At 49.2% G+C, this 25,664-nt stretch overlaps 1 protein-coding gene across 1 annotated transcript; it reads left to right on the top strand.

Annotated features, from left to right (window-relative positions):
* Nucleotides 1-3,893: 3,893 nt before the first annotated feature.
* LOC142591021 (uncharacterized) lies at nt 3,894-21,714 on the top strand. The gene is made up of 5 exons (XM_075703397.1): nt 3,894-4,047; nt 5,686-5,874; nt 11,105-11,257; nt 18,404-18,435; nt 20,942-21,714. The coding sequence occupies exons 2-5, from the start codon at nt 5,769-5,771 to the stop codon at nt 21,158-21,160; spliced, it is 510 nt and encodes a 169-aa protein (XP_075559512.1). The 5' UTR covers nt 3,894-4,047; nt 5,686-5,768; the 3' UTR covers nt 21,161-21,714.
* The last annotated feature ends 3,950 nt before the right edge of the window (nt 21,715-25,664 follow it).

The raw sequence follows: 25,664 nt of genomic DNA, 5'->3' as shown, positions 1-25,664 counted from the left end.
CAGCTGTCAGTACGAGCGACGTCACAGCACATACATGCACGTTGGCGCACTTGCGCGTACACGTCACCTCTCCGGCTTTCAGTACATTGAATGCACTGCGCTTGAGGTTAAAGGGACACTCAAGCCAAATATTAAATCAAGCTAGAGCGCGATAGATTAGGGCTCAAGAATCTCTAACGCGTCAATATTATCGCGAGCAGAGCATCAATAATCGAGAAATTGAGGTAAATGCAGGACATGATTAGAGACTTCCTCTGGACATCCAAGTACTTCCCCGATGTCGAAAGCACTGGTCAGTTAAATTTTGTCATTAGTACTCAACCATTCGTTGCCCACGCTTTCGCATTTCAGTAGTTTGGTTATTGCGTAGTGCTGCGCTGGTTTTGCTGGCTCGCGAAACTTTCGCAAACTGCAAGTAGCAGAGCATTAAACTTCCACGTGATGTCGCGGGATGCCCGAACAGTCTGCGCTGCGTGACCAAAGAGCAGCTGTAGCGGCGAATCCACCGCTCTGTCTTTAAAGCCCCCTTTATCTGTCTTGGCTCGCTACCGCCGTCTGTCGGACGCCGTTTTAGTTGTCGGACGCCGTTTTAGTCACCGACGGCGGCAAACAATGGCGATCTGGTGATCGATGGCATATGCAACGTCACCACTCCCCCGGTTGGGTGGCGGGAGATTTGAATTTCGAAAAAGGTATCCGGACCCTTGAGACGCAATTCTCTGGTAAATTAAGTCTTTTCTTGGCACGAAACAGGAATTGTGAGGTTTGCGGAATGATATTTACACAACCCACGTCGACCTAGTATTTATTTGCCTTTTGTGTCCCTTTAAACCCCCTCGAGGGTACCGCGCTCCCAGCCGAACGCTGTCGTAACGTTCGTTTTTCGTCTTTTTTTTTTCGTCACTCATTCGTAGCTTTGTGCTGTTCTCCAGTGCATGACGGTTGCCTCTGTCGTGAGGGTTCATCCACGTAGAACGTTTCTGCGAAGCACATGTGCCATGTCCCGCATGTTCTTGCTCTCGTACGTACGACTGACAGCAACAGGACATGCTCCGACACCTTTGAAGCAGGCTTCTCCGCATATAGTGGCAGTGTGTGGGAGAAGCCCGCATTTATATCTGACAGCAACAGGACATGCTCTGACACCTTTGAAGAAGGCTTCTCCGCATATAGCGGCAGTGTGTGGGAGAAGCCCGCATTCATATCTCGCTTCAATTTAGAGGTAGTGGTGTGCGAACATTATTATTATTTTCTTTTTGTAGGCCGAGTCGAATGGTGGCCAGAACCGAATCTAATCGACAATCGAACCCTTTTCGAATAACGAACGGCCCTTCTCACCATAAACATAAAATGATGTTCGCTACCTACTATACATAAAATCAGCATCAATATCGTTACATTACATGTTACGAAGCGTTGTTCATTAAAAAAGCATAAGTCCAGCATTAGGAACAAATAAGCGGATTGTTCGAATACACGGGACTCTTCAGAGAGTGAGTAGGATCCCTGTATGTCCGCAAAAGTCTTGCTCCCTCGGCGACGCAGCCAGCGGCACTATGCAAGTCCTAATGTTTAAAGCAATAGCCGTGTGTTTATACGAAGACATTAAGTAATATTTAAAAATGTCCGTTTTGAAATAAAAAGGTGTTTGCTTCGGAGATATGCCGTTAGTCATGGCGACCATCGGGGGACGGGTGATAAGTGGTAATTAGTTGTTAATCGGCATGATTCATTTAAGCATCTTTAGATTCAGCGGGTTCATCGTGATCGGGAAATTGAAGCTAGGTTTCGAGTACAAGCCATGTAAACGTTTAGACCTGGAAAAAATGTGATTACTGGTGGAACGGTGGCACGACGAAATTCGGCTATCAGAGCACGCGAAACCGAAGCTGGGAGGCTGCAGCGAGCTGAAAGCCACGCCCCTCGAGACGACGTTCTGCTTACGTCACCCAGCAGCGGTCAGCCAGCGCACTGGCTGCCCGCTGTCATTACGTCATCACGCTCATGAGTGGGCTCATTGGGTTTCGAGTCGGCCCATCCTTACGATGAGCCCAATCGAACTAATGGTTTATAAGTTAATTAATGGATTTCTGGTCATGGGCGGCTAACTACAGCGTGTCACCCGTCAACCCATGGACGTCACTACTGACGGCACGTCTTCGGAGGAACCGTCTTTTTTATTTCGAAACTGTTATATTTAAATATTACTTAATGTCTTCGTAGAAACACCCGGCATTTACTCCAAGGGTGTACTTTTGCTCTAATTTTATACCTCATGAAACACATTGATTTTGAATATTCGTAAGCTATTCGAAAAATAATTGCACCTAGGAAGAAAGGCAACTGAATCAAATAGGACGCTTCCATTCATTGTTTGAAAGTTTCGAATATTCGTGCGCCTCTATTTCCGGGCGATGGACACTTACAATTAAGAGCGAAACCGTAAAAGTTGTGCGCGTGTTGTCATGCGAATAAGTAAACTGTAACTCTGTGCGCATTGGTCGTGATCGTACTTAGACCCGGGCCCTTTTATTGACTGGTCCGAGGGGCATTGTACGTGCCGACACAAGAGGAAGTTGTCTTCGTCAGGCAAAATGCGAGATAACGACGACGGCACAGATGAACAGGCGCCACCTTCAAGAAAATGTGTTGAGCTGAAAACGCTGCATATGTTACAGAAAGATTTGGAGGACGCTTGAGCTTTGCTTTTTAGAGCGGAGCGCGATAGCACTCAAAGATCCCTGACTGCTTCTCACGCTTCCCGGCAACTGCAGCTTACGTAACCCTAAAACGTTTACGGGAAACGCCGGCGTCGAACACTATGCACGAAGGCGAGCTTGTTGGTAGAAACGCGGCCTCTTGCGTGGGCCGCGGATGCGCGGAGGCGAGCGCCATCTGGACGGTGTTGCCGCAAGGAACCGAGCGCAGCGCGCCGCCCTATGAATGGCAGAAAACGCTAAAAAATTGGAGGTGTATCTCTGCGTTTCCGCGCAACAGAATTACGTTTTCTGGTGTACTCAAATTACAGACCGACGCTATCATGTCTGTAGGTTGTGTTTAGGTTGTACTTTGCGATTTTAATCCCGCGTCTTACTTTGGGGAATCCAGATAGTTCAGTAACGCCTCTGTGCCACGCGGAGGGCCTGCGTGGTTGTGGTTCGGAACGATCGTTCGCTAAACGACGCCCGACGCAATACGCCGACAGCGGGTTTTATGCGACACCGGCGCACTTAAAGCTATCGCATTAAAAAGTGCTGCTACAGGGCGTTCGCGCCTAGTCGCGTCCAGATACTCGTAGCAGTTTTAACTCCTTTTGCCTCAAAATATAAAACAGTTGCGTCCAGTTTTTCATCCCAACGCCAGGTATTGGGCTGGCGCGCCGATGATGCCCGCTGGGCGCACACCGTCACCACGATCTCTCTCACCCTGCTTCGCATCGCACCTTCTCCAGCTGCACGGTTAGAACCGCGACGGATGCATTACGCGCGCGGGGGGGGGGGGGGGGACATGCATCGATACTCAATATGGTACGCTGCTTTGATGCTAGTAGCATTAACGTCGACAACGATCCTGAGATGGTTCCTGGCGAAATTTCGTACACGACCCGGCACTGTAGCCTGGAGGCTTTTTTAATACGCTGCTGTATTGAGTGCTAGCATCACCGCCGTACCAATTTTCCTGCCGCGATCATCCCCTATATCCCTATTTCGTTCGCCTTCTCCCCTTTCCCCAGCGCAGAGCTTAGCAAGTTCTCTTAGCGAAAGCTCGCAGCTACCCCTACTGGTAAGTATCTTTAAATCTATATATAAATCTAATATTACTTATTTCACTGCTTTCAGTAAGGAAAGCGAGGACACACCCGCGTGCAGTTTAAGATGAGGTTTAGACGACGAGGAAGAACTTTACACGTCCTCGCGTCTCGACGAAGAAGAAGACGACAAGAAGCAGCTCCTTCGTTCGACTGGCCGGTCACGTTCGCGACGTGCTCCGCCCTTTCGTATCGAGTTCTCGGTCACAGAGTCGCCGTTGGCCCACTCCGGCGTGCCCGTAAGTGCGACTTTGGCTGAGGCTTTCGTCTACGTCGCCCCGTTCCCTTCTAAAATCACAGCTGCTGCAGCGACAGAGAGGGATATACGGACGGCAGGGGTGTTAACCAGTCAAGAGCCTCGTTGGCTACCCTACGCTGGCGAAGGGAAAAGGGGAAGAGAGAGAGAAGGGAGAGAGAGAGTACAGAGTCGTGCGCAGACAGCCATTGAGTCAAAGCCGCTCGCGCGAACCAGACTGTTCTCAGAAAGCACAAAAGTGCCTTCGCTGCCTTCTGGACCGATGATCGGTGGGGACGGTGCTCTGCCGCTGTGCAGACATGTCCATATCGCGCGCGTGCCCGTTATTGGGGGGCGCCTACGCTTGAGGTACGCACCCGACTTCAGATAACGGCATTGCTATGGGACGACTGTGTGCAAAACAAACTCGGCGGTGCGGGAGGCATCACGAATAATTAAGTCGGGAGGGGAGGACGCACGCACACTGGGGGACCCATATTGCAACGCCTGCAGTTGCGCACGGTACGCCTTGCAGGCCATTGCAAAACGTGCCAGCGCGCGTAGGAGTTAGACAACACACGTGTGCTGTGTACATAGGAGGCTCAAAAGTGCGCATTGAGATGCACAAAGTGCAGGTTATACTGCCGGTTATTCTTTTTGTTTTTGAGATAACACAGATTTTTTTTAATCGACTGTGGCGGGTAGCATAGCGCTAGTCACTGAGTAGGGGTGGCCATTGCTCGCGCGGGGAATCGGAATACATCATCTACTAATTAACAACAGGTTACTAATTAACATATTGCTTCATTATTTTGCGGCACATGTATACACATTTGTAGCCAGTTCGCGAGGCGTATCCACTGGCGAATTTTGAGGATGACACCAGTTTCAAGACATTATTTCCCAGAGTTTGCTACGAGCGTTCCAGTTATTTTGTACTTTGGTGCATAAGGTGGCGCTTTATTAAAAAACTAATGAAGCGGAACGTTGTCGCATTTTTCACCGCAAGTTTCAAGGCGCATATAACCAAACACGCGGGATCCTTAGAAGTCGTTCCTAGTGGGTATGCCTTGCAATGTCACCGACTGCAATTTGTAAATGGCAGTGTGCGCGGTAATGTAATCGACAGCACGTTAATTAGCGATGGTTTGTTAATTACTCGATAATGCATATTGATTTCTCGCGCGCGTAATGTCAGCCGCTTCGAGTAATGTAGCTCAAGGACTAAACTCACGCTATCTGCCACGGGCTATTTAAAAAAAAAGAAAAAGGCCGTATGGTCTTAACAAATGAAAAAGAAAACAAGAAAAAGAAAAGAGCATATATGCGAAATTATCTGCTCAACTTCGAACACTCCAGAAAGTGACGTCCTGAATCCAGCGTATCGGGCGAGGCAGCTGTTGGCATTCAAGCCGCCGAACAGGTCGCGACAGAGCAGGTCGTACGCCGTGCTGTCACGTGACGTTGACGTACGCGCCTGCGCCTGCCGCCTCCTCACCCTCAGGCCCATATGGCTCCGCTTTCAAACGCCTCCTCCTCTCCCAGAGCTTTTTTTTATGATAACTCACGATGCCGAATGTCGTTTAATGGTTCTTACAAATGCCATCGCACTGAACTGTGTGTTCGATGCGCTGCGTCGCAGTCTATCCTGCAAGCGCAGCGCGGATCCCCGGACGTCGCCAGTGCACCGCTATACGCGTCGGCGAGCGTCGGCGAGCGTCAGCGATGAGCCGTGGCCCTGGAGACCCTGGCCGGAGGCGGGCCACGGTCCTGGTCGCGCTCCTTCAACTCACCAGCCTGCAGGCGCCAGTTCCGGCTGGTGGAGCACAGAGTGAGGCACTCCAGCTGTATACGCGCTGGTTGGGAATGTGCACCAGCTGCAGCGCGTATATACGCATGCGGTGTGTTCGAATTTCGGAGAACGGCGCTCGACAGTCTGCTTTTCTTTTCTTTCTTTTTCGAAGGCTGGAAAGGCAGCTATCGAGCCAAGTATACGCAAACGCATTTGGAACGTATGCAGTGCTCCTCGCGGAATGAAACGCGACAGGGGAGCATTTAGCGGAACCCTGCATATGTGCAAAAGTACTCGATAGTGCGATGTCATGTCGCTATAGGAATCTGGTCACCAAAGGTGACGCGGACTCCGGTCTAAGTGTACGTGCCAAAATTACGTCGATGTGACGCGAAATGCGGCCGCTGGAAACGAAATTGTGCGCGTTAGTTAGCCCTAAATTGACGCGTTTCATTTCGTGAGCACTGTACGTATGTTTGTGATTTAACGTCACATGGAGGGGACTAAAATAAATAAATCTTGCCATGCGGGAATCACTGGCAATGGGAAGAATTCGGGCGCATACCGCGTGTGATTAAATGTTTTAAAGCTACCGCTTGGCGGTGTACTTCACTTCTGCATTGCCAGGCATGGTCGCTGGTGTCGAGGCTTGCGTTTTTGCGGTCCTGCGCAAGGAGGTAAAAGAAAAACTGCTGCAGTGGAAACTATGTCCCGAAGGTGAAGCCGCACAGGAGGGGCACGATAGAACTACAAATAAAGATAATGAAGCGCTCTTCGCACACTTCCCATGAGTTAATCAACCTCCTCGATTTATCATCGCCTGTTTTATCCGACATACTTATCTACGTCTACCTCTGTATTACTTGTTTTAGAGTGAAATTTGAATACATTGGAATATTGTATTGTGGAGAAAGTCATCAATATTCAGAAGAAATTACTATTTTCGTTGGGAAGAACCAGCTTTTGTTTTCTAATTAGCCTAGCATAACAATAACAGAGCCAAATCACTTCATCTGTAAGCAAACATCACCCAACAAGGCTCTATTTTAGGTGAAGGAGGGGCAAGCATCGGCTTCACCTTTCCTGTTACGAAGCTACAGGAGCTACCACTGCAGCAGTTTTCCTTTAACCTCCTTGGTCCTGCGAAAACTTTTAGCAGCAGCACGACGAGGTTTACGTGATTTGAGTTTTCCACTAGAACCAGAGTAATGCATCACGTCCGAGCTCCGGATTTTATACACAAGTGTAACAGGAACCTCCACAACTAAATTAGTAGAGCGCTTAACGCCCTCAACTTTATCTGGAGTACAAACACAATACATCGGCAATACAGAGAACAATGGACCACTCGCAAGCACAACGCGCCGTTAAAGCAGTCGCAACACCAGCTGTGCACGACTGAAGGTGAAGGAGATAACGCTTGACGTCACTCTCAAAACACCCGCGCCCACCAGTCGCGGGTCTGGCGTGGGCTGCCACCATGACTACGGCTGGCGTGAAAGGAAACACGTGGAGGGAGCTTATAAATTCTTCCCATTATAGACAAAATAAAAAAAAGTGTGGCAGAACTCATCTCACTATTACTGTCGACGGTAATGCGTTAGCTTTGAATCAGCATATAGCGACACGGCGAATTGCAACCGTCAAAACGAGACACGTATGAGACGTGACCTGCAGCGGGATTCCTCCTTTGCGCTTCCCTAAGAAACAGGTGGCGCCATCTAGCGCCGCCGCCTCCGCGGAGCCTGTGCGTGGCCTCTGAGATGCGTGGCGCACCGGTACGTGCAAACGCCGAGAAAATCTTCATGCGCGGCAACCGAGCTCCCCTCTCTCGTGCTTCTTTACGGACGTGCTGCGCCATCTACGAGGGGACCGCTCGTTTCCGAGTAGCCTCGGAAACGAGCGGTGCCTGCAGCTAACGCTGAGAATTGTTTGCTCGCTCCCCACACATTCAGTGGCACGTAATCGGTGACCCAGCTAGAGTTGGTGATAGGTTCATTGAAGAGCGGCACACCCACAGTGCATTTATGGCGCAGCCGGCTAATGCGCCGGGCTGCTGTCATTGATGAAGTCTTGTCACGTGGGTTTGTTTCTGCCCAGCGTCGGAGAACTTTAAGGCATCTTTTTTCGTCATAGTAGAGCGGCAGATTCGCAGTGGCACTTACCTATAGTTACCCAAGTTGGCGTCAAAGACGTTCGTTGAAGAGCGGCGTGCACCTTGGGTGAGGCTTCCCCCTTGTTGATGGCGAAATCAGGTCCCCATTTTGTTGTGACCGCTGTCTTGTTTCGGTAACGATGGTGAACACCTTTCACACGAAAGTTGTTTTTATTGCGAAGCAATACTACTTTAGGTCGCACTTCAGCCCGTTCCGTGGCGAGGCGGTGGTAGGCACCATTGACCTTTAGCGTGACCTCGCTGCGTGACGTCACACCACGTGACCTAGAGTGACGTCACACCAGCTGTGTAAAAACGGGGCCCCATCTCACGCCGTCGCGAGGCGAGGCGGTAGCCACCAACGGCGGCCTAACTCCCGCTCCTCTCACCAGAGGCGCTACGGTCAGAGTGACGTCACACCAGCTGTATAAAACAGCTCCGCTCCTCTCGCCAAGGCAGTCATACAGCCAGATGTTACGATGGTGCTTACGAACAAGGCAGCTCGGCAGAATGCAAAGAGGAAGCATCAGCGAGCTACGGAGACGGAAGAAGAACGAGAAGAACGACTTTCTAAGCGGCGTGCCCAGTATGCAGCTCGGCGACAACGTGCCATCGCCAATCTTGGTTAAGAGAGTTGAGAAGACTGCGTCGCTTTGGCGGACAACTTGGGTTAGGGGGAAGTATTCCAGGTGATGCCACGGTAGAACATCTGTGTTATACACGGCTCCACACGACTTTGGCCGCTTGTACACCTCGGATGCTCTAACGGGCGGCAGCTGCCTCATGTCTCCACATAGAATGATATCGAAGCCCCCAAAGGGTTCCAACATCCTGTCCGGCCTTATTTCACGAAGCTGCCGGTCCACTTGTCGAAGCAGGTCCGAAGATAACATGCTGACCTCGTCGATAATGATACATCTCACTCCTCTGAACAGGGATAATTGTCTGAACAGGGATAGTGTAAACTCCTCTGTGTACACTATTGCTTCGCAATCACCAGGCTTAACCAAGCTAAGCCACGGCCGCTTTTTTTCAAAGAAATTTCACTTTGGCTGTAAGCGGTAACAGCGAGTAGTGTATATTATTGAAGCAATCTTGGCAAACGCGGCAGGGGCGCTATTCGTCTAATTATTTTATTAGCAGACTTGAAACAGCGCCTATAAGCAGACTACGCATGCGCGTGGCGATTAGCAGGTATGACGCGAGTCCCAGCACGTTGCTTTCGAGATTGTTTTTTTTTTTTCAGCGCACCGCGGCTAGAGTTAACAGTATATAGCTCCTTTTCAGTAACTCCAGCTGCGGGAGCCGCCTATCCTCGGAAGCCGTGCGGAGAAGCCGCTCGTTCTCCGTTGGTCGCGCATGCTAGACGTGCGCCGAGAGAGGAAGATGCCGTTTTCGTTCTGAGGCGTGTGTCTTCTTTGACGAGTTATCAGCACTTCTCCATATCGGGCACGTTGTTTCTGGCGCCTGTTTCTAGCCTTTTATTGCGGTAGCAATTACGTGGACACTCCAGGCAAATTTTCGCCGTCGGCGTCGCCGTGAGATTCCGCATAACATCCAACTGCGATAAGAACGCGCTCTCACGCCTTATGCAAGGGGTGTGAGGGAAAGCGGTGAGAGAGAGAGAGTGAGAGAGAGCATAGAAGGATGGTGGCTTGATGCGCGCCGCTCTCTCGCGCGCGCAGGACGTCGGGAGGGGGGGGTGTATGAGCGCGCGTCCCCTTTCTGGGTCGTGTTCGCGCATGGCGCGCGCCCTATCGTGGATGTGATTTGCGGCAGGGTGCAACGCCTCTAGGCGAGCAGATGTGACTGTTGGCTTCGTGTACGCTGTGTCCTCGCCTCCGCGGTTGTAGTGTCGGAGGTCGCGCAATCCGCAGCTTCGGAGACGCGTCGAAGCGAGCGGCAGCACGAAGGGGAGTTCGCTGGTCGCTGCTGCCGCTCTTCACCACGCCAGCGCTCGAGTCAGCGAGTGTGCGTGGCTCATGAAGTGACATTTCTTCGTGTTTGCCCGTGCGCGCGCGACAGTATGCCTGTTAATTTTATTAGGAAGTGAACGTTTACATGCAGTTGCACAACCAATGAAACTACGAACCTTGCTTCGTGTAGGTGCCTGAAAATTTGCTATTGCGTCGATGCTTCGTTTTTGAGGCGACAATGCTACTTCTTTTTTTCATGGGCGATACCGAGATGATGCAGTCGACGTATAATTGCCACGGGCGCCATTTGGTGCATGCCCCTGGGTTTATTGGGTAGGTGCCATTGGGTATAACTACACAATGTCTCGCCCTTCAACGAACCTCACTGACATCAACTTGGATATGCGTCATTGCATATGTGTCGCTCTTTAATGAATCTTGCACCAACTTGGGTATGTTTCACTGTGTATGTACAATTGGGACCGCTGGATGGTGATGAGGATGAAAATTGTGCTTGTGACGACGACGACGATGATCACTGATAACAGAAAGTTGGAAGGCAATTCAACCTCTATACGTGACGTCGATGAAAGGTTGTCGCTGCAGCGCGGCTCTCACAATAAATCGCACGAGTCACGCACCCCGTTGTCACCCCCCTACTCGCCCAGGAAAACGTTCTTTTTTTTTTCGTAGAGTTGAACTAGACGTTCAATCGCCTTCGAACTATTTTTTTTTCAGTTGCAGTGTCAAAAATGAACATTTTTGCGCGACTCGCCGTGGTTGCTTTGTGGCTCTGGTGTTGGGCTTCTAAGCCCGAGGTCGCGGGATCGAATCCCGGCCCCGGCAGCCGCATTTCAATGGGGGCGAAATGTGAAAACACCCATGTATTTAGGTGCACGTTAAAGAACCCCAGGTGGTCGAAATTTACGGAGACCTCTACTACGGCGTGCCTCATAATCAGATCGTGGTTTTACGAAGCGAAAACCCATAACTTAATTTAATATTTTTGCTAGCTTCTCGCGCCGCACCCACCCCTATTTCAAACGTCATTTTTTTTCTTTTTTTCTTGGAGGGTGCTCTATATTCACGCTATATCTGAATTTAGGATATCTACGCGGTTCAGTATTTTCGTTGCAGTTGGCTCGCAAAGCGCTTCAATTCAGTCTCCCTCCCCGTCTTCTTTCTGGCTGGTTCGCAGCTTGCCTAGGCAAGACCAACATCACGTTCACCGAAACTTCCGTTCTGAGTGTGCAATTCGAGAGTATAGAGACGTTCGGAATCCGCAACCTCATCGCGTGGATGCAGAAGCACTTCGCGGCCTTGGTCATGGCCGAGCCAAGCATTCCCGCAGGTTGGTCTCGTTAAGACGACCGGTTGGTCGATATTTAAAACAAAACAAAAAATGCGATAACCATTGTACAAACGCTCGAGACGCTTTTGCGGCGGCGGCGCTGTCGTCGGCGTTGTCGCGCTTCGGTGCTAATCTAAGACGTATGCGCGACTCGCGCGCAGAGAGGCTTTAGAAGTCCTCCGAAGACGCGAAGTGCGTTTGGCTTCAAAAAGCGACGAAACCACGCGAACGCGCCGTTGCGATATAGGCTCAATCGGTCCTGCCAGAGCCAAGGCGGCGTTCTGGCTTGAACATGGCCTCCGAGATTTACCCCCGCGCGCGAGGAACGCGCGCCGCGTTGGATCTCGGAGGCCATGGCTTGAGTATAGAGTTTCTCACTATAAAACCTAGAGGGAAATCTGGCGCCACCGTCTATGGGAGTTTCCTGTAAGGGGCGCTGTGTCTGTCATGGGAAGGCGAGGCTTAAAATTCTGTTGGCTAGTGTTGTAGGAGACTTCGTCTAAAACAGGGATATGGCTACACCGATAACTTCACAAAAGGTTTTCATTCACCCACGTTACATATTGCAATGAAGTTTGCTTACCTACAGCGCATAACCACGCAAGCCAAGAGCAGACGACCAACTGCCCCAAAGCGAGCGCGAATCTTTTCGTCTGTCCTCCAACTTTAGCGATCCGTTGACGCTTTTTAGGTTTCGCGTAATTGTGCATCCAGTAACAAGTCCTCATAATTAAATAAACATGTTTTTGTGTGATACTAAAGCTAAACAGCTTTTTACGTACTGTTTCAGTAAGAAATGAATCATTGTGACAGACGGAACGGTGCTAGCCAGGCGCGCCTTCAAAGGGTCCGGTGGCTCTCCGAGATCCATGCCAATCCGAAGTCGCAATATACTGGCATTCAGATGCATACCACAGCGCAGCAGCGTTAGATTTCCCTGCAGGTAATATAGTGAGAAACTCTATGGGCTTGAGCACTGCTGGCATGAGCCTTCTGCGCGCCCGCATGTTAGCGTTCCTGGCGAGCAGCACGTAAGCGTACCGCACCTTGGTGAACAATGAGCTAAAATTGTGTTGTCCTTTCTTTTGCACGCTAACCAGTGGCAACAATTTTCCTTCGGTCGAATCTCAGGCGCCATCCGACATTCTGGAGGGGCGGCCCTCGCAACTTGCTAGCAGAGGCCAGAGGCGAAGCCACTGCATGCCCGGGCTTCACCTCTGAAAGAGTGCCGCGACAGCCAGGGTCCGCTCGATAATTTAAGCGCATTTGTTTTGCTCGTGCAAGTGCTAGAGTAACCGGAAAATAAAAGCGCGCTGTTCCCAGCCAAAACATTACACGTGGTTAGCATTGATGCCGTGATCTCCCGCAAATTGTGTCACGGCGTTCAAGTTTCATTCTAAAAAACCAGTGACATGAAGAGAGTCTTACAGTAAGATGTGTACTGCGAAATGAAGGAAGCTGTGGCGCAGAAGCAACCTTGAACTCGATGGAGTGGACTCCTGTCTTACAATGCCAATTTTTGTACAAAGCAGAACGACCACGGGAGCACCTGAAACCTAAATCACACGCATGATATGTTCGCCAAACGCCCTACAATGCTAATTTTGGTACAAAGCAAAACGACCACGAGAGCACCAAGACGTAGGCGGCTGTTTCATGACCTCCATGGCGCGCGTGTCATGAAGCATCATTTATGTCCTTCTCATACTATACGCCAATTGTGGTACATACTAAGTTCACGAAACGACAGTGAGCGCACCAAGACGTAGGTGGCTAGATATATATAGACAGATCGATATTTCCAAACGGCAAATGTACGCGAAGAAATGCATCGCATGTAATAGTAAGATGGCGGCGGCATCTCCACTCCGGAACTTGTATTTGAACTTCCTTGGGTGTCATATATAGTATGTGCAGCATCACTGGCGCGCTCCTCAGCAAGCCAATGTTCCGAGATGCCTTCAGCACAACGATAAACCTTGCTATCGCATTGAATGCTTCGCTTTTGGGCAAAACTAACCGTCTTTTAAAAGCAAAGCTTTCCTTCGCTTTCAAACGCGAAGCTTCGCGAACCTCTGCCGGGTTTCGTGACCACGGGCGCTGCGGCCTAGCTGTTCCCTAGCCTAACAGGCCGACCAATCAAAGCGAAGCATGCGCGTAGCCCGCGCCTCTAGGTTTGTTGCAACAGCACCAGATGGCGCTCGCCTCAGCGCATCCGCGGCAGCGGCGGCGACGGCCATGAGGGGGAAAGTAAAAAAAAGAGCCAGAAAGCTCGCTTTCGCGCATCCGTGGCTGCACTGTAATGAGGAAGTAAACGATTCGTTTATTGTTCAATTGGTTAAGTTAGTCGGCTGATTTGTTGGCTGCTGAGCGAACTTAGACGAGCTTATATCCTTTAACAGTGCTTTGCGAATCGGGGCAATGGCAGGACACGTCACATTATTTTAATTATTGCGTTCTGTCAGAGTTTTCTGACGTCATCTGGCGTGATGCAGTTTACATATTTGTTAATTTACCTGCACTTGGCGGATTGATTGGTGAACTAATTAGGGCGCGCCTGTATTGTGATCTTATTGTTGCACAAATCATGACAGGGGTAGATGACACGTTAATATTTAGTTCAATATATTTACACAAATATATTGATAGATGTAGTCTACAGAACTGGTAAACTTAGTCCTATTAGACTCCTCGCGTTTTTCATACATTTAGTCATCTTTACAGATGAAGTTTTAATAAGTAATGTACGATATCTAAACCTGACCGATTTTTTGCCTCGTCGGACACACTTATACACTGCCTGTGGTTTTCTCGGGCGTAAACAATACCTTAAGCTTAAGTTTTACATATTAATAAGGCGCGACAATGTTCGTTATTATTGCAGTAGCAATTATGTGGACACTCCAGGCGCATTTCTGCCGTCGCCGTGAGGTTCCGTATGAGTGAAAGCGTGTGAGGGTGAGCCGGCGAACCCGGCTCAATGCCCGGATGCGTGCCCTCTCCTGTCGCGCGCGAGGCGGGTGGGCGGCAGGCGAGGGAGGAGGAGCGTTCTTCTCCGGCGGCTGATAGGGTGCCTCGATTTCCTCCTCGCCCGCCGCTCCGCCCAGAGTGGACACAACCGCGGCGTCTACTACGGCGTTGGCCAAGCGAATCACGGCATAGAGTTTCTCACTACATTACCTAGAGGGAAATCTGGCGCTGCTGCGCTGTGGCATGCATGGGAATGCCGGTATATTGTGTCTTCGCATTGGCATCGTTCTCGGAGAGACAGCAAACCTTGAAGACGCGCTTGGCAAGTGCCGTTCCGTCTGTAACAATGATTCATTTTCTACAAAAACAGCACGTGAAAAGCTGTTTTAGCTTTATTATTACGCGAAAACATGTTTTGTTTAACTATGAGAACTTGTTATTGCGTGTACGACTATATGTTACGTAAAAAGTGTCAGCGGGCCGCTAAAGTTGGAGGACAGACGACAAGGTTCGCGCTCGCTTTGAAACGGTTAGTCGTCTGTTCTTGCTTTTCTTCGCTTGGTCATGCATTGTAGGTGAGTAAAGATGTAATATGCGTGAATGGAAACATTTCGTGGAGATTTTACTTCGAGAACGCGTTATTTGTGTCGCCATATCCACGTTTTAGACGAAGCCACTTACAACACCAGCCAACACGAGCCTCGCAGACACATATACCGTCATTCCCATGACGGCACGGTGCCACCTTAAGAAACTCCCATAGACGGTGGCGCCAGATTCCCCTCTAGGTGTTATAGTGAGAAACTCTATGAATCACGGACGCCGTAGTAGACGCCTTTGGTGGGCGCAGTAGGGACGCGTTGACGGCGCTCGTGTGCCTTGAAAGCGATCTGCGACGTGGCCAAAGCGCGCCCGCGTGGGCCTCATCCTCAAAGCGATCTGCGATGTTTGGAGTGCGCGCATAGTGCCGGCAGCTTCATATGCGCTGTGCTTTCGACGTTTCGTTCTCTTTGAAGCGAGAGATGCATAAAGGTAAATTAGCTTGCTGCTGTCGCGATTCCTCATTCCAGAATTTTCACAGCGAGTTTCCGCGCTCATCGATCGAGATGTGTTCATGTTTACCTGTGCGCGCTTGACACCATGCTGGTTAATTTGGTTCAAACACGTTGACAGGCCAGTTGGTTTGAATCCATGAAAGAATGTGTAAGCGCGACTGAACAAGGACGTAGAAAGAAGCAAACGCACGATGACAGCGCTGTCTCTGCATGTCTGTTTCTTAGTCAGGCTTGCGCATTATGTAATTGTTAATTTGGTTAGTAAGAGAATGTTTACAAGTTTATACGGCCCATAAAACTATTATCCTTACTTCGTACAACTATCTACTAATTTGATATCGCAATCGGTGCTTCGCCTTTTGGGCGAAACTGCAAATTTTTAAAAGTTAGAGTTTTCCTTTTTCGACATCGTTATAGATATAGTGTGCAACACTGTTGCACTTATCTTTAATAATGTCATGTTTTAGTTATAAAATGATTAGCAAATCGATGCTCTGCAATGTTTGTATGTAAACTGGAGGTCGAAATAAGAAGTTTGCTCCGCGACAGTCAACATAATTTAGCATTTTCATTTAATTGCAACGAATTTCATGTGTCGGTTCAGCGATCGCCAAAAAAAGAAATAGGCAGCTTTGTTTGAGGTGAATTTTGAAACGAAGGGTAACAGTTAAAATTTCGCGTTAACATTAGATTGCCAGCAGGACATGCCTTGGAAAAAAGAGTCTACCGCGTTGTCCGGTAACGTACAGTCGGCGTGGAACGTTTACAAGGCATGTGTATCATGAAAGAACTCCACTTCGCACTGCCTAACCCTGCAACCAGCAAAAAAAAAAAAAAAAGAAAAACGCACAATTAACACCGCGTTGTTCGCACGTATTAAGCAAAGATAGAACATAGTAGTAGCCAACGTTACTAGACGTTGAGTAGCACCCGATCTCGTCGCCAGGCGGCAGGAATATTTATAATGTTGTCAGATACTGCGTTCCGCAGGCTTTTGTTGCCGGTAGGTGACGCAGCTTTGTCACCGACGCTTTCGCATTCTTCCGAGAGCGAGTGTCTTCCATCGTGGGCTTCGGCTTTCCTTAATTTTCAATGTTATACAGGAAATGACGAGTTCAAATATATTGGGGCGTAACACTGAGGCCACAGAGGCAGGCGGCATGATATAGTATAAACCCCAGGCAAGCGATCTTGCACGCGACAGCGACAAGCGACGCGATGGAGATGGCTGTCGCGTTCGCTCGTCGCCTACAAGTTGCACCCCATGCGAGCGATGACTTCGAGCGACGTCTCCCCAGTGTCGCCGGTATGAGGGCAGCAATATGGGCGCCGAAACTAGCGCGACGCGTGCTTTATTACCTTAAGTTGATGTGTTTTACGGTAAAAAGCAGCATAAAATATTTCTGAAAGTCTTGCAGTAGGTTCATATCCTTGCACGTATAAAAATTCAATCGTTTGCTCGTTCCCTGCGACAATCGGAAGTACTTGAATTATGTACATCCAGTTCCGGCTTCGCGCTATTGGCTAGTCGCTCATAGCACTTCCGGGCGACGAGCGACGAATTCTAGATTTGCAGAACCGAGCGATCGCGCGACAAGACCGAGCGATCTGTTCACGCGACGGCCCGATCCGTCGCTCGAAGCCGTCGCTCGTCGCTGTCGCGCACAAAATCGCGCTCATGGGGTTTAAGCCTTATGTGTTAAGAGTTTAGTGGTGTTTCTTGCCACAGTTTATTGAGAACATTGATGGCTTTGGAGCCCACGTATCACGGCATCATGACGGACGGCGAAAAAAAAAATTAATGTTTACGCTGTAAAAAATTTGTTTATTGAAAAAAAAAGACTCTTACATGTTTACGTCCTTATGGGAATCATTCTTACTGCCATCATGACTGCAGCTTTCATAGAATACAAGAGAGTCGAACGCTAGAATAAGGTTATAAGAGATGACACTAGTACACAGATCAGCACGCTAGATGGGACATATGAGACTACACAGATGGCAACATGTAAGAAAAAATGATTATTATATGTGAGATGTGAGACGACAAACAGCGAGAAGATGGCTGGCGTAAAACTACTATTATCGTATTGTCATGCTCCAACTGGCATGACTCACCTGCAGAGCAGTTGTGTTTTTTTTCCAGAAATCAAGAACAGTTAGCTCGCGCATAAGAGATCTATCCGGATATAGTTACTTTGCTGGTGCGTTACTAACCTCAATTAGCACGACTGCTAATTGAGGTTAGTAACGAAACGCGCAAGTATTATTTCACTCGCAGTATTTATACGAAACTTATCGCACTACCGTATAAGGCCAAATTTTGTTAAAATGGAGGAAAAAAGCCTGTCTTTCAGCGCAAGGAATCTTGGCATAGCCGCAGTGCTGGTAATTGTATAGTTTTCTTGCTAGCAGCTTTTAAACATCACCTGAGCCGACGATGCGTGCACCTCGTGGTCGTCGCTACGACGCATGTCCCAGCACGTCGCCTCAGAGATTTTTCCGTGCGCCGTGGGCGCCCACCTCATCTCGGAGTCCATGCCTAGGAACCGCGCGCTCTAGGTCATGCGTCACTTCCGGCAGGCGGTAATGGCGGCGTCATTTTTTCTTTCGGTTTCGCTATAAATAACGGCTGCTTTTGCTAGCGTTTCATGACGCTTCCACTCCTATTTCAAACATCAAATTTTGCACGGAGGCTTATCTCTGTCTACACTATATTAAAATAGGCTTTTTTTTAAGTGGTGCAAAATTTTGTTGCAGTGCCTCTTTAAGATACAAGGCGTCTTCTTAATACAGCCTTCTGACCGAGTAACTCAAGGCAATGAACCGCCGTGTGATATCGAGCCTGTGTCTATGTATTTAAACAAAGAAAAGGCGCTTTTATATGGACAAACGGGAGAAATGGACTTCTTGTACACGCACAAAAAAAAAAAAAGTTGCTGCGCGCATATGCCCTTGCCATTCGATAAAGCAAGTAGTTTTTCAGGTTCTAGAAATAACAGTTTGTAGTAATAACATACTCTTTAAAAACATTTAGTGGTTGAGATTTTCTTGCGTCTGAGGAGGCTACAGCCCCGCGTCTTGCTTTTCTTCACGCTGACACTGCACATTACTCTTGCAGACCTACCGCCAGCGAACGACACTGTACAATTCGTAAGTTATTGCCGGTTATTTCTTTCCCGTCTCGCGTGCGACGTCATTGCGCCGAAAGTCTTGGGTAACCCTTCTCCTGCGCCTAAATTGAATTGAATTGAATTACGTGTTTATTTTCATGTGTTGTAGATGAAGCATGGCGGGAGTAAAAGCTGCACTCTGGCAGCTTGACCAGCTCCCGCTGCCTACAAGAAGCGGCAGAGCGGTGACATCTATATTGAAAAAAAGAAAAAGAGAAACATGGAACGCAGAACATGATACAGTAATAGTAGAACAGCATTATATAAGACATGAATTTAGCGGGGTAGAAAACATAATTAAGTAACCAATAATGTAGAGACACCAAACAATACTGCATAAAGGATACGAGCGCGCATGTCGAAACATAAATCGAGACCACGGTAATTTCATTTGGCAAATCAGACCAATAAAGCGCAAGCAAAAATAAAATAAAAAATGTGCGTTAAAGACAAATAGCAAATCAAAATCCTCCCCACAGCATAGGGTAGCAAACCGACCGTACGTATGGTTGACCTCTCCTGCAGTCTTTAATTGCCCTTTCTTTTTTCTTTGTCTGTAAGTCAAGCCCAGGATTTAAGCTCAAGTTTGAATTGAACAATATTTGTGAATAACTTCGCGGACATTGTCCTTTCCCGTGCAAGTAACATCCGCCCCATCGGGCAGTCCACGTGAGTATAGGCCCAATTTCGCCACAGGTTTCATTGTGCGACTAATCTGTACGAAAGCAAAAAAAAAAAATATTGATTGTTCCCTCTTTTATAGGAATTGGTTGCAGCACGACAGTGAAACGCGTGTTCTGTGTCTGCGTGTTGTACATTCGCAGACACAGCAGCACAAGTGTGAAGCCTTTTATTAATCACAGTTTCACTCGAAGGGCGAAGCAATCACAGTGGCAGCAAGCACGCGAGGGCATTGTTTCTTTTCAGCGTAAACACCCCAGAGGCTGCCAGGCATCATAGTTATATCCGACGCGACGGACAATGTGTACGTGGTGAGAGCACGTCGGTAGCGCGGCGACGCCATCGCGCGCTCGCCCATACACAAGTTCAAATGGATGGATGGATGGATGGATGGTTAAGTGGGTGGGTGGATGGGTGGATGGTCAGGCAGGTGGCTGGATGGATAGGTGGGTAGGTGGGTGGGTGGATGGTCAGGCAGGTGGCTGGATGGATAGGTGGGTAGGTGGATGGATAGGTGGGTGGGTGGGTGGGTGGATGGATGGATGGATAGATGGATAGATGGGTGGTTGGATAGGTGCATGGTTCGATGGATAAGTGGGTGGATGGATGGGTGATGGGTACATGGGTAGGTAGGTGGATGGATAAATGGGTGGGTGGGTGGGGAATAGATGGTTGTGTGGATGGATGAGTAAATGGTTGGATGGGTGGATGGAAGGGTGGGTGGCTGGATCGATGGATGGGTGGGAAGTGGATAGATGAGTGGGTGGGTGGTGAGTGGGTGGATGGATGGATTTGTGGATGGATGGGTGAATGGAAGAGTGGGTTGATGGGTGGGTGTCTCTTTAGGAACGGGGCAACGAGCTGCGCCACCAAGCTCCTTTTTCTCTATTTTGCTTAATGTCTTGCCTATATTTTAACAGATAAACAAATTCCCAGCAACGATTTTTTGAACCTTTATTAGGAACTTTTGTTTTTGCAACCTCTGTCCTTCATTGTCTCCCTACTTTTCTCCCAGCATACCTGCAATCGCCTTTTACTAATCTTTGTTGCGACAAGTTTTCTTTCCACCTGCTATTCCCGAGCCCAAGGGCTTCATTAAGGAGGCCAGTTGAGCCTAAGCCGACAGCGGCGCAGATATCAAAGCTGGGTAGGTTCAAAGTTGAGCAGCTGCGGCGACGCCAAGCGGTGACTGAGATTGACAGGGAGACACTTAGCACGGCCATCTTTACTATCTTTCTAGGTGGCCACGGTGGCGGACATATTGTCCATGAGATTAGTCAGTGATAAAAGGACACCTAGATAATTTATTTACAAGAAACATGTAATGAGCCTAATAAAGATAACAATGTCTTGAATAAAGCAAGCCTTTCTAACCTATACTTCTAACTATTAGGTAGGCGCAAAACGACAAAATATGACCTCAAGTACACTTTAAGCACTACCACCTTTATTACCCTCCTAGATGTCTAGGCGTACAGGCATATATTGTCCGCGAAACCATGCAGCGATATATTAAATGATAGCTCAATATCGTCACTCCAAAAAAATATATGCGTCTTGGAGAGCACAATTACTCGAACAAGCCAACCCTTCCTAACATTTAGATGCCTATTATACTAACCATTAGGTAGGCATAGTCATCGCCATCTAGCGGATTTGCATGATGACGATTGCGTGCCGTACGTACACCGGACAAACCTTCGGGTGCGTCCCGGCGTAATATACCTTCGTGTTACAAAAAGAAAAGAAAACAAGAACACGACTGTAAAGCTGTCATCAGTCAGCCCTGGCATGCTTGCGCCCAGGTCTGGTCCGTGGTAACGGCCACGAACAGCATGTTCGCAGTGGTGTTGGTGGGCGCCATCCTGGCGGTGCTGGTACCCGTGATGGGTCTGCTGGTTCTGATGTGCCGCTGTGTGTGTGGCCTGTGCGGCGGCGGATCGGAACAAGCGACCAAGGACGACGTCGGCAAGCGCAACACGTGGGGATGCGTGTTCACCGTCCTCTACATGCCACTAATGTGAGCGGCGACGCCCCCCCCCCTTCCTCCTCTTGCACCTGCACTACCTCTGTCCCCAGAAGAGCATAGGGAAGAGGGAGGGAGGCGGATGTGTTTTGTGGCAGCCTGGAGTTGGGCGAACCGACAGAACTTATAAAGTGCAACGTACAGCGTTAAAAATAAATATGTTCCCTGGCAAAGAAAACGAAAACGAAGTCGCAGTGCGAAGCAGGGACCAGTCATAGCAATATTCCACTATTAACAGCAGTAATACATAACATAGTCTTTCTCGGAAATTAGTATGCCCCCAGGTATGGTATACTATACCAATATGTCTGAAATTTCACTATAGAGCGAATGAATTGTTGCACGGGACTGCCTATGTATATGTAACAACAAATAATAAATCGTTCGCAGACACAACGTACTCTGTGTTATTTCGTGCGCATTTGGTCAATTAAGTTAACGAACACTGTGGAATGGAGGCGTTCGCGGCGCTCATTTTTTTACGCGTAAGCGTACATGCCCAGTCTGTGAAAATGGCCAGATTAAGTCGGGGGCTGCCGAGCTGGGAGAGGAAAGCGAGCGCCAGAAGAGTAGGGCAGCTGGAGGTGGAGAGGGGGAGGCGCGTCGGTGCCGGGGAAGGTATACGGGGGAGCGCGAGGCGGAAAGGGGAGGAAGGAGGAGGTGGAACGTCGTGGTGGAGGAGGGCAGCTGGAGGTGGAGAGGGGGAGGCGCGTCGGGGCCGGGGAAGGTATACGGAGGAGCGCGAGGCGGAAGGGGGAGGAAGGAGGAGGTGGAGCGTCGCGGTGGAGGAGGGCAGCTGGAGGTGGAGAGGGGGAGGCGCGTCGGGGCCGGGGAAGGTATACGGAGGAGCGCGAGGCGGAAGGGGGAGGAAGAAGGAGGTGGAGCGTCGCGGTGGAGGAGGGCAGGTGGAGGTGCGCTGGGTTCCCCTCCTCTGGCAATTGCTACGGACTCTGTGGGCGCAATGAATGTATCTGGTTCGTCTGGCGATCGAGAGGCCCAGTACCGAGCGAGGATGACGGAGAAGCAACGCGAGCTGCGGCAGGACGAGCGCGAGTCGTCCAACCCCGAAGTCGTCGGCAAGCGCCGGACACGAATTGAGCAAGGCCAGCGAAAGGCGTGCCGGCTAGGCTTGCTCAGGAGGCTGCCGAAAAACGTGCTAGGTGGCTTGCGACAATGCGGGCGTGTCAGGCAAGACGGCATAGCTTAGAAAGTCTGGAAGAGCACTCGTACTATGCGCGTGACCCGAGTTCACGGAGTGAAACGTCGCTATAATTTTTTTAGGGAGAATCTTCCTAGATTAGCTTCAAATGGAGATCAACACAGCTGCAACGGCGTGATGCGTTAAAGCATTAGATTCCGACATGGCCTGATAGACCGGGCGGCGCGCTCCGCCGGATCTCGGAGGCCGTGAATCTAATGTGGAAAGGTGGGAGCTAGTCGCTGCCACTATGGAAAGCTCGCAAAGCTTGTTTGATGTCGACAAAGAGTAAAACCGGTCGTGCAGTTCGAAATTCAACTCGGCCCCCGCAAACATGCGCCTTTCAGTAGCGTAACTGTTAGGGCTATAGTCGGTGTTGAAACGTTCACGCTGTCGCACAAGAAGAACGGTCTCACGTGTCTGCGCCGGTAATCTCGAAGCCCACGCTATGCCGAAGGGCATTGCTTGCTTTGCGTCGGAGGCCAGCTCGCACAGGGTGTCATTCTCCGGTTAAAAGCTGAGTTGCAAAGTATGTCCGCCTCGCTTAAAACGCCTGTACGAAAGCGCCATGCTCGATACACTCACAGCGGTTTTAAAAAAAATGAAATCTGTACTGTAAAAGAAAGAAAAATACGCGCACTGTATTTGATGCACAAGTTCATTTGACCATAAATGTCCCTCCTATCCCGCTCTTCACGGCACCTGTAGGTAGTAAGATATTCTTTTACGTCTTTGATGCCCGACACCACCTCACACTTGCTTTGGCACCTTTTAGACTGTATTTTAACCTTGCTCACAGGGATTCAATATATATATATATTTATATATATATATATATATATATATATATATATATATATATTTCATTGGGGATCATCAGAAGGTGACGATATCGAGACGACTTCAAGCCTGAAGTTAAAGCCACATTCCACTCTAACATACAAGCAAATTTGCTTCAAGTGTTCTGGAGAGTAGTGACAACAGCTGGAAAATATATGGGCACCTTAGCTGCGCCGGCCCACACTTAGCGCACTGGACCCACCGCCTGGAGACGGGAGAAGCGTCTGAATAAACGTAAAGCGTTCGTACCCAGACCTACTCGAATACTACTGAATGGCCTATTCGACAGTATAGTATAGAGGAAGCGGTTAGCAGGCAAAACACGGCGCATCAGCTGCAGCTGTAAGCCGATGCACTTCTTCGCTGGTCTGCCCAAATGGACCTCGACACGAAGCAGTTTCCGACAGACGTGGACACGGTACTTCAATAACGCTCCTCGATGATATCGACGGCGAGGGGTCGCTTGAGAAACGAGCCTACACCCCAACGCGTTCGAATAGATAGTGCCGTAGCGTCCGCTTACAAAAGTTTTTTGCCTCTGTAACCACCGCGGGTGTCAGTCCATGACTTCCAAGATCCCGGAGGCCACGGGGATTGTAGCGAAGTGACCACTTCTGCACGGAAGCCAAGTCGAGCTGCATACTTCTGGAAAGAAATGCAAGAAGGAAGCACGCTCAGACAGACGATATGACGTGCAAAGCATCGTTCTGTGTCGGTGCATCAAGTTGTGCGTCTGTTCGCGCTTTCTCCTTAATACAAATCTTGTTTGTTTGTTTAAACCTACAGTGCGGAAACCTAGTCTCCATGTTCCAGAGCCAATTGCCCGACATATCTTCTCCGTTATTTGACCACTTTTATGGAAAGGCGGCGCCGCCATCCAGTTTTTTCTGGGTAGATACAATGGATATGGCGTGGTGCGATGAGTTTAAAAGATGAATAACAGTGCCAGCGCTAACGAAAGTAGTTACATTGTGTGCCTACAACCAGAGATCCTGGGGTTCTAAAGGTAGGTGGGCCACTTCACTTGCGCGGCGCACAGCAAAACCACAAATGAGGCATTGCAGCAAGACATGTGATTTGGGTTTACTTTGAAGTAAGCGCACAGTAAGAACTTGTTTTCGAGGAAAGAAAAAAGGCTCAGGAACGTGGATCGAAATAAATGAGCGGCCAAAAATGCACATACATCTGCACCTCAGAAGTGGGCACGCATATTGAATGACGTTGGCAACCAAATACGGGGCAAATGAAAGTGTAAATTTACTACCCAACGGTCATCAGAAACCGGAAGAAACAGAGACGGTAAATTGGATTCCAGAAAGGTAAACAACAAAAATGTCCATGGACATTTAGAAAGACGGCAAACAAGAAATCGAGAGTGAATACCTCCTCGATAATACAACTTTGAGCCTTGCTATTTGTGGCCTGAACACACACAAAAAAAAAACATACCGGAGCAAGTATTCGGAACAAAAGCAGACATGACAAAAGGAGAGAAAAATAAATAAAGTACAAATCTGGACACTCCTAAGTATATTGTGATGTAATGCCTACTGGGACCGTTGGGAATGTCCACCTTCCGGAAACGCTGTGATTCAAGGCGGATCGGAGTCTTAACTGACGCGCGGTCGAGATAAGCAAGGTACGTTTTGAGTACTGGCGCAAACAAGAGCAAGGAACGGACACACTCGGGATCGTTCCTGACGTAGGCAACTTTACAATATAGAGATTAAGCTACCAACGAATTATATAGAGACACGCAAAAGTACTTCACTGTAATGAATGTACCAGAAATCCGAGGACACCTAAGCTCTTCTTAGTAGTTGTGAAAGCGAAAGCAATAATGTCTAATTGAAAACCGCTGAGAGGTCAGAGTTATGAAGGCCTAGCGGGCAAGCGGGCGCGTTGACATGCTGGGCCAACGCCTCCTAGATAGCACAAGGCCGGTGTACTACGATCCGTCGCGTCATGCTACCTTAGCCGACCGCCATAGAGCCTAATGGGGACGCTCCCGAGTAAGCTACAGTTCTTTTCAATACTTTTGACGTCACGGCTTTCGTCTCGCCGGGCTTGAGAATGGAAATTTTGGACCAAGTACAGCATGATGCAATAAATCGGGGTGCACAGGCCTGCAGTCTCGAAGGCGCTGGTTTAGCCCAGTGGGAGAGACACTCGGCTTCTGAGCGTGGGGTCGTAGGTTCGAAGCGCTCTGATGCCAACGTTCCTCCTTTCGAATGCATTCAGTCTTTTCTTTAAATATATCTTCGGTGTTGCGGTTACCCAGACGAAGAACGCAGGCGAGAGCTTGTGCGGACAACGAACGCGCGGATAACACGGACTTGCGAGAGTTGGGGTGACGTGGCGTTGCGGCGACGCCCTCTCCCCTCACGCAACATCTGGCGCGCCTGCGCAGCAGCTGTAGTGTTCCCTTTAGCCCGCTCTGCACCGGCGAGACGCGCACGTGACA

The sequence above is a fragment of the Dermacentor variabilis genome, chromosome 8, assembly GCF_050947875.1.
Source record: "Dermacentor variabilis isolate Ectoservices chromosome 8, ASM5094787v1, whole genome shotgun sequence".
NCBI lineage: Eukaryota > Metazoa > Arthropoda > Arachnida > Ixodida > Ixodidae > Dermacentor > Dermacentor variabilis.
The sequence above is the reverse complement of the archived record's forward strand: the minus strand, read 5'-3'. Positions and strand labels throughout refer to the sequence as shown.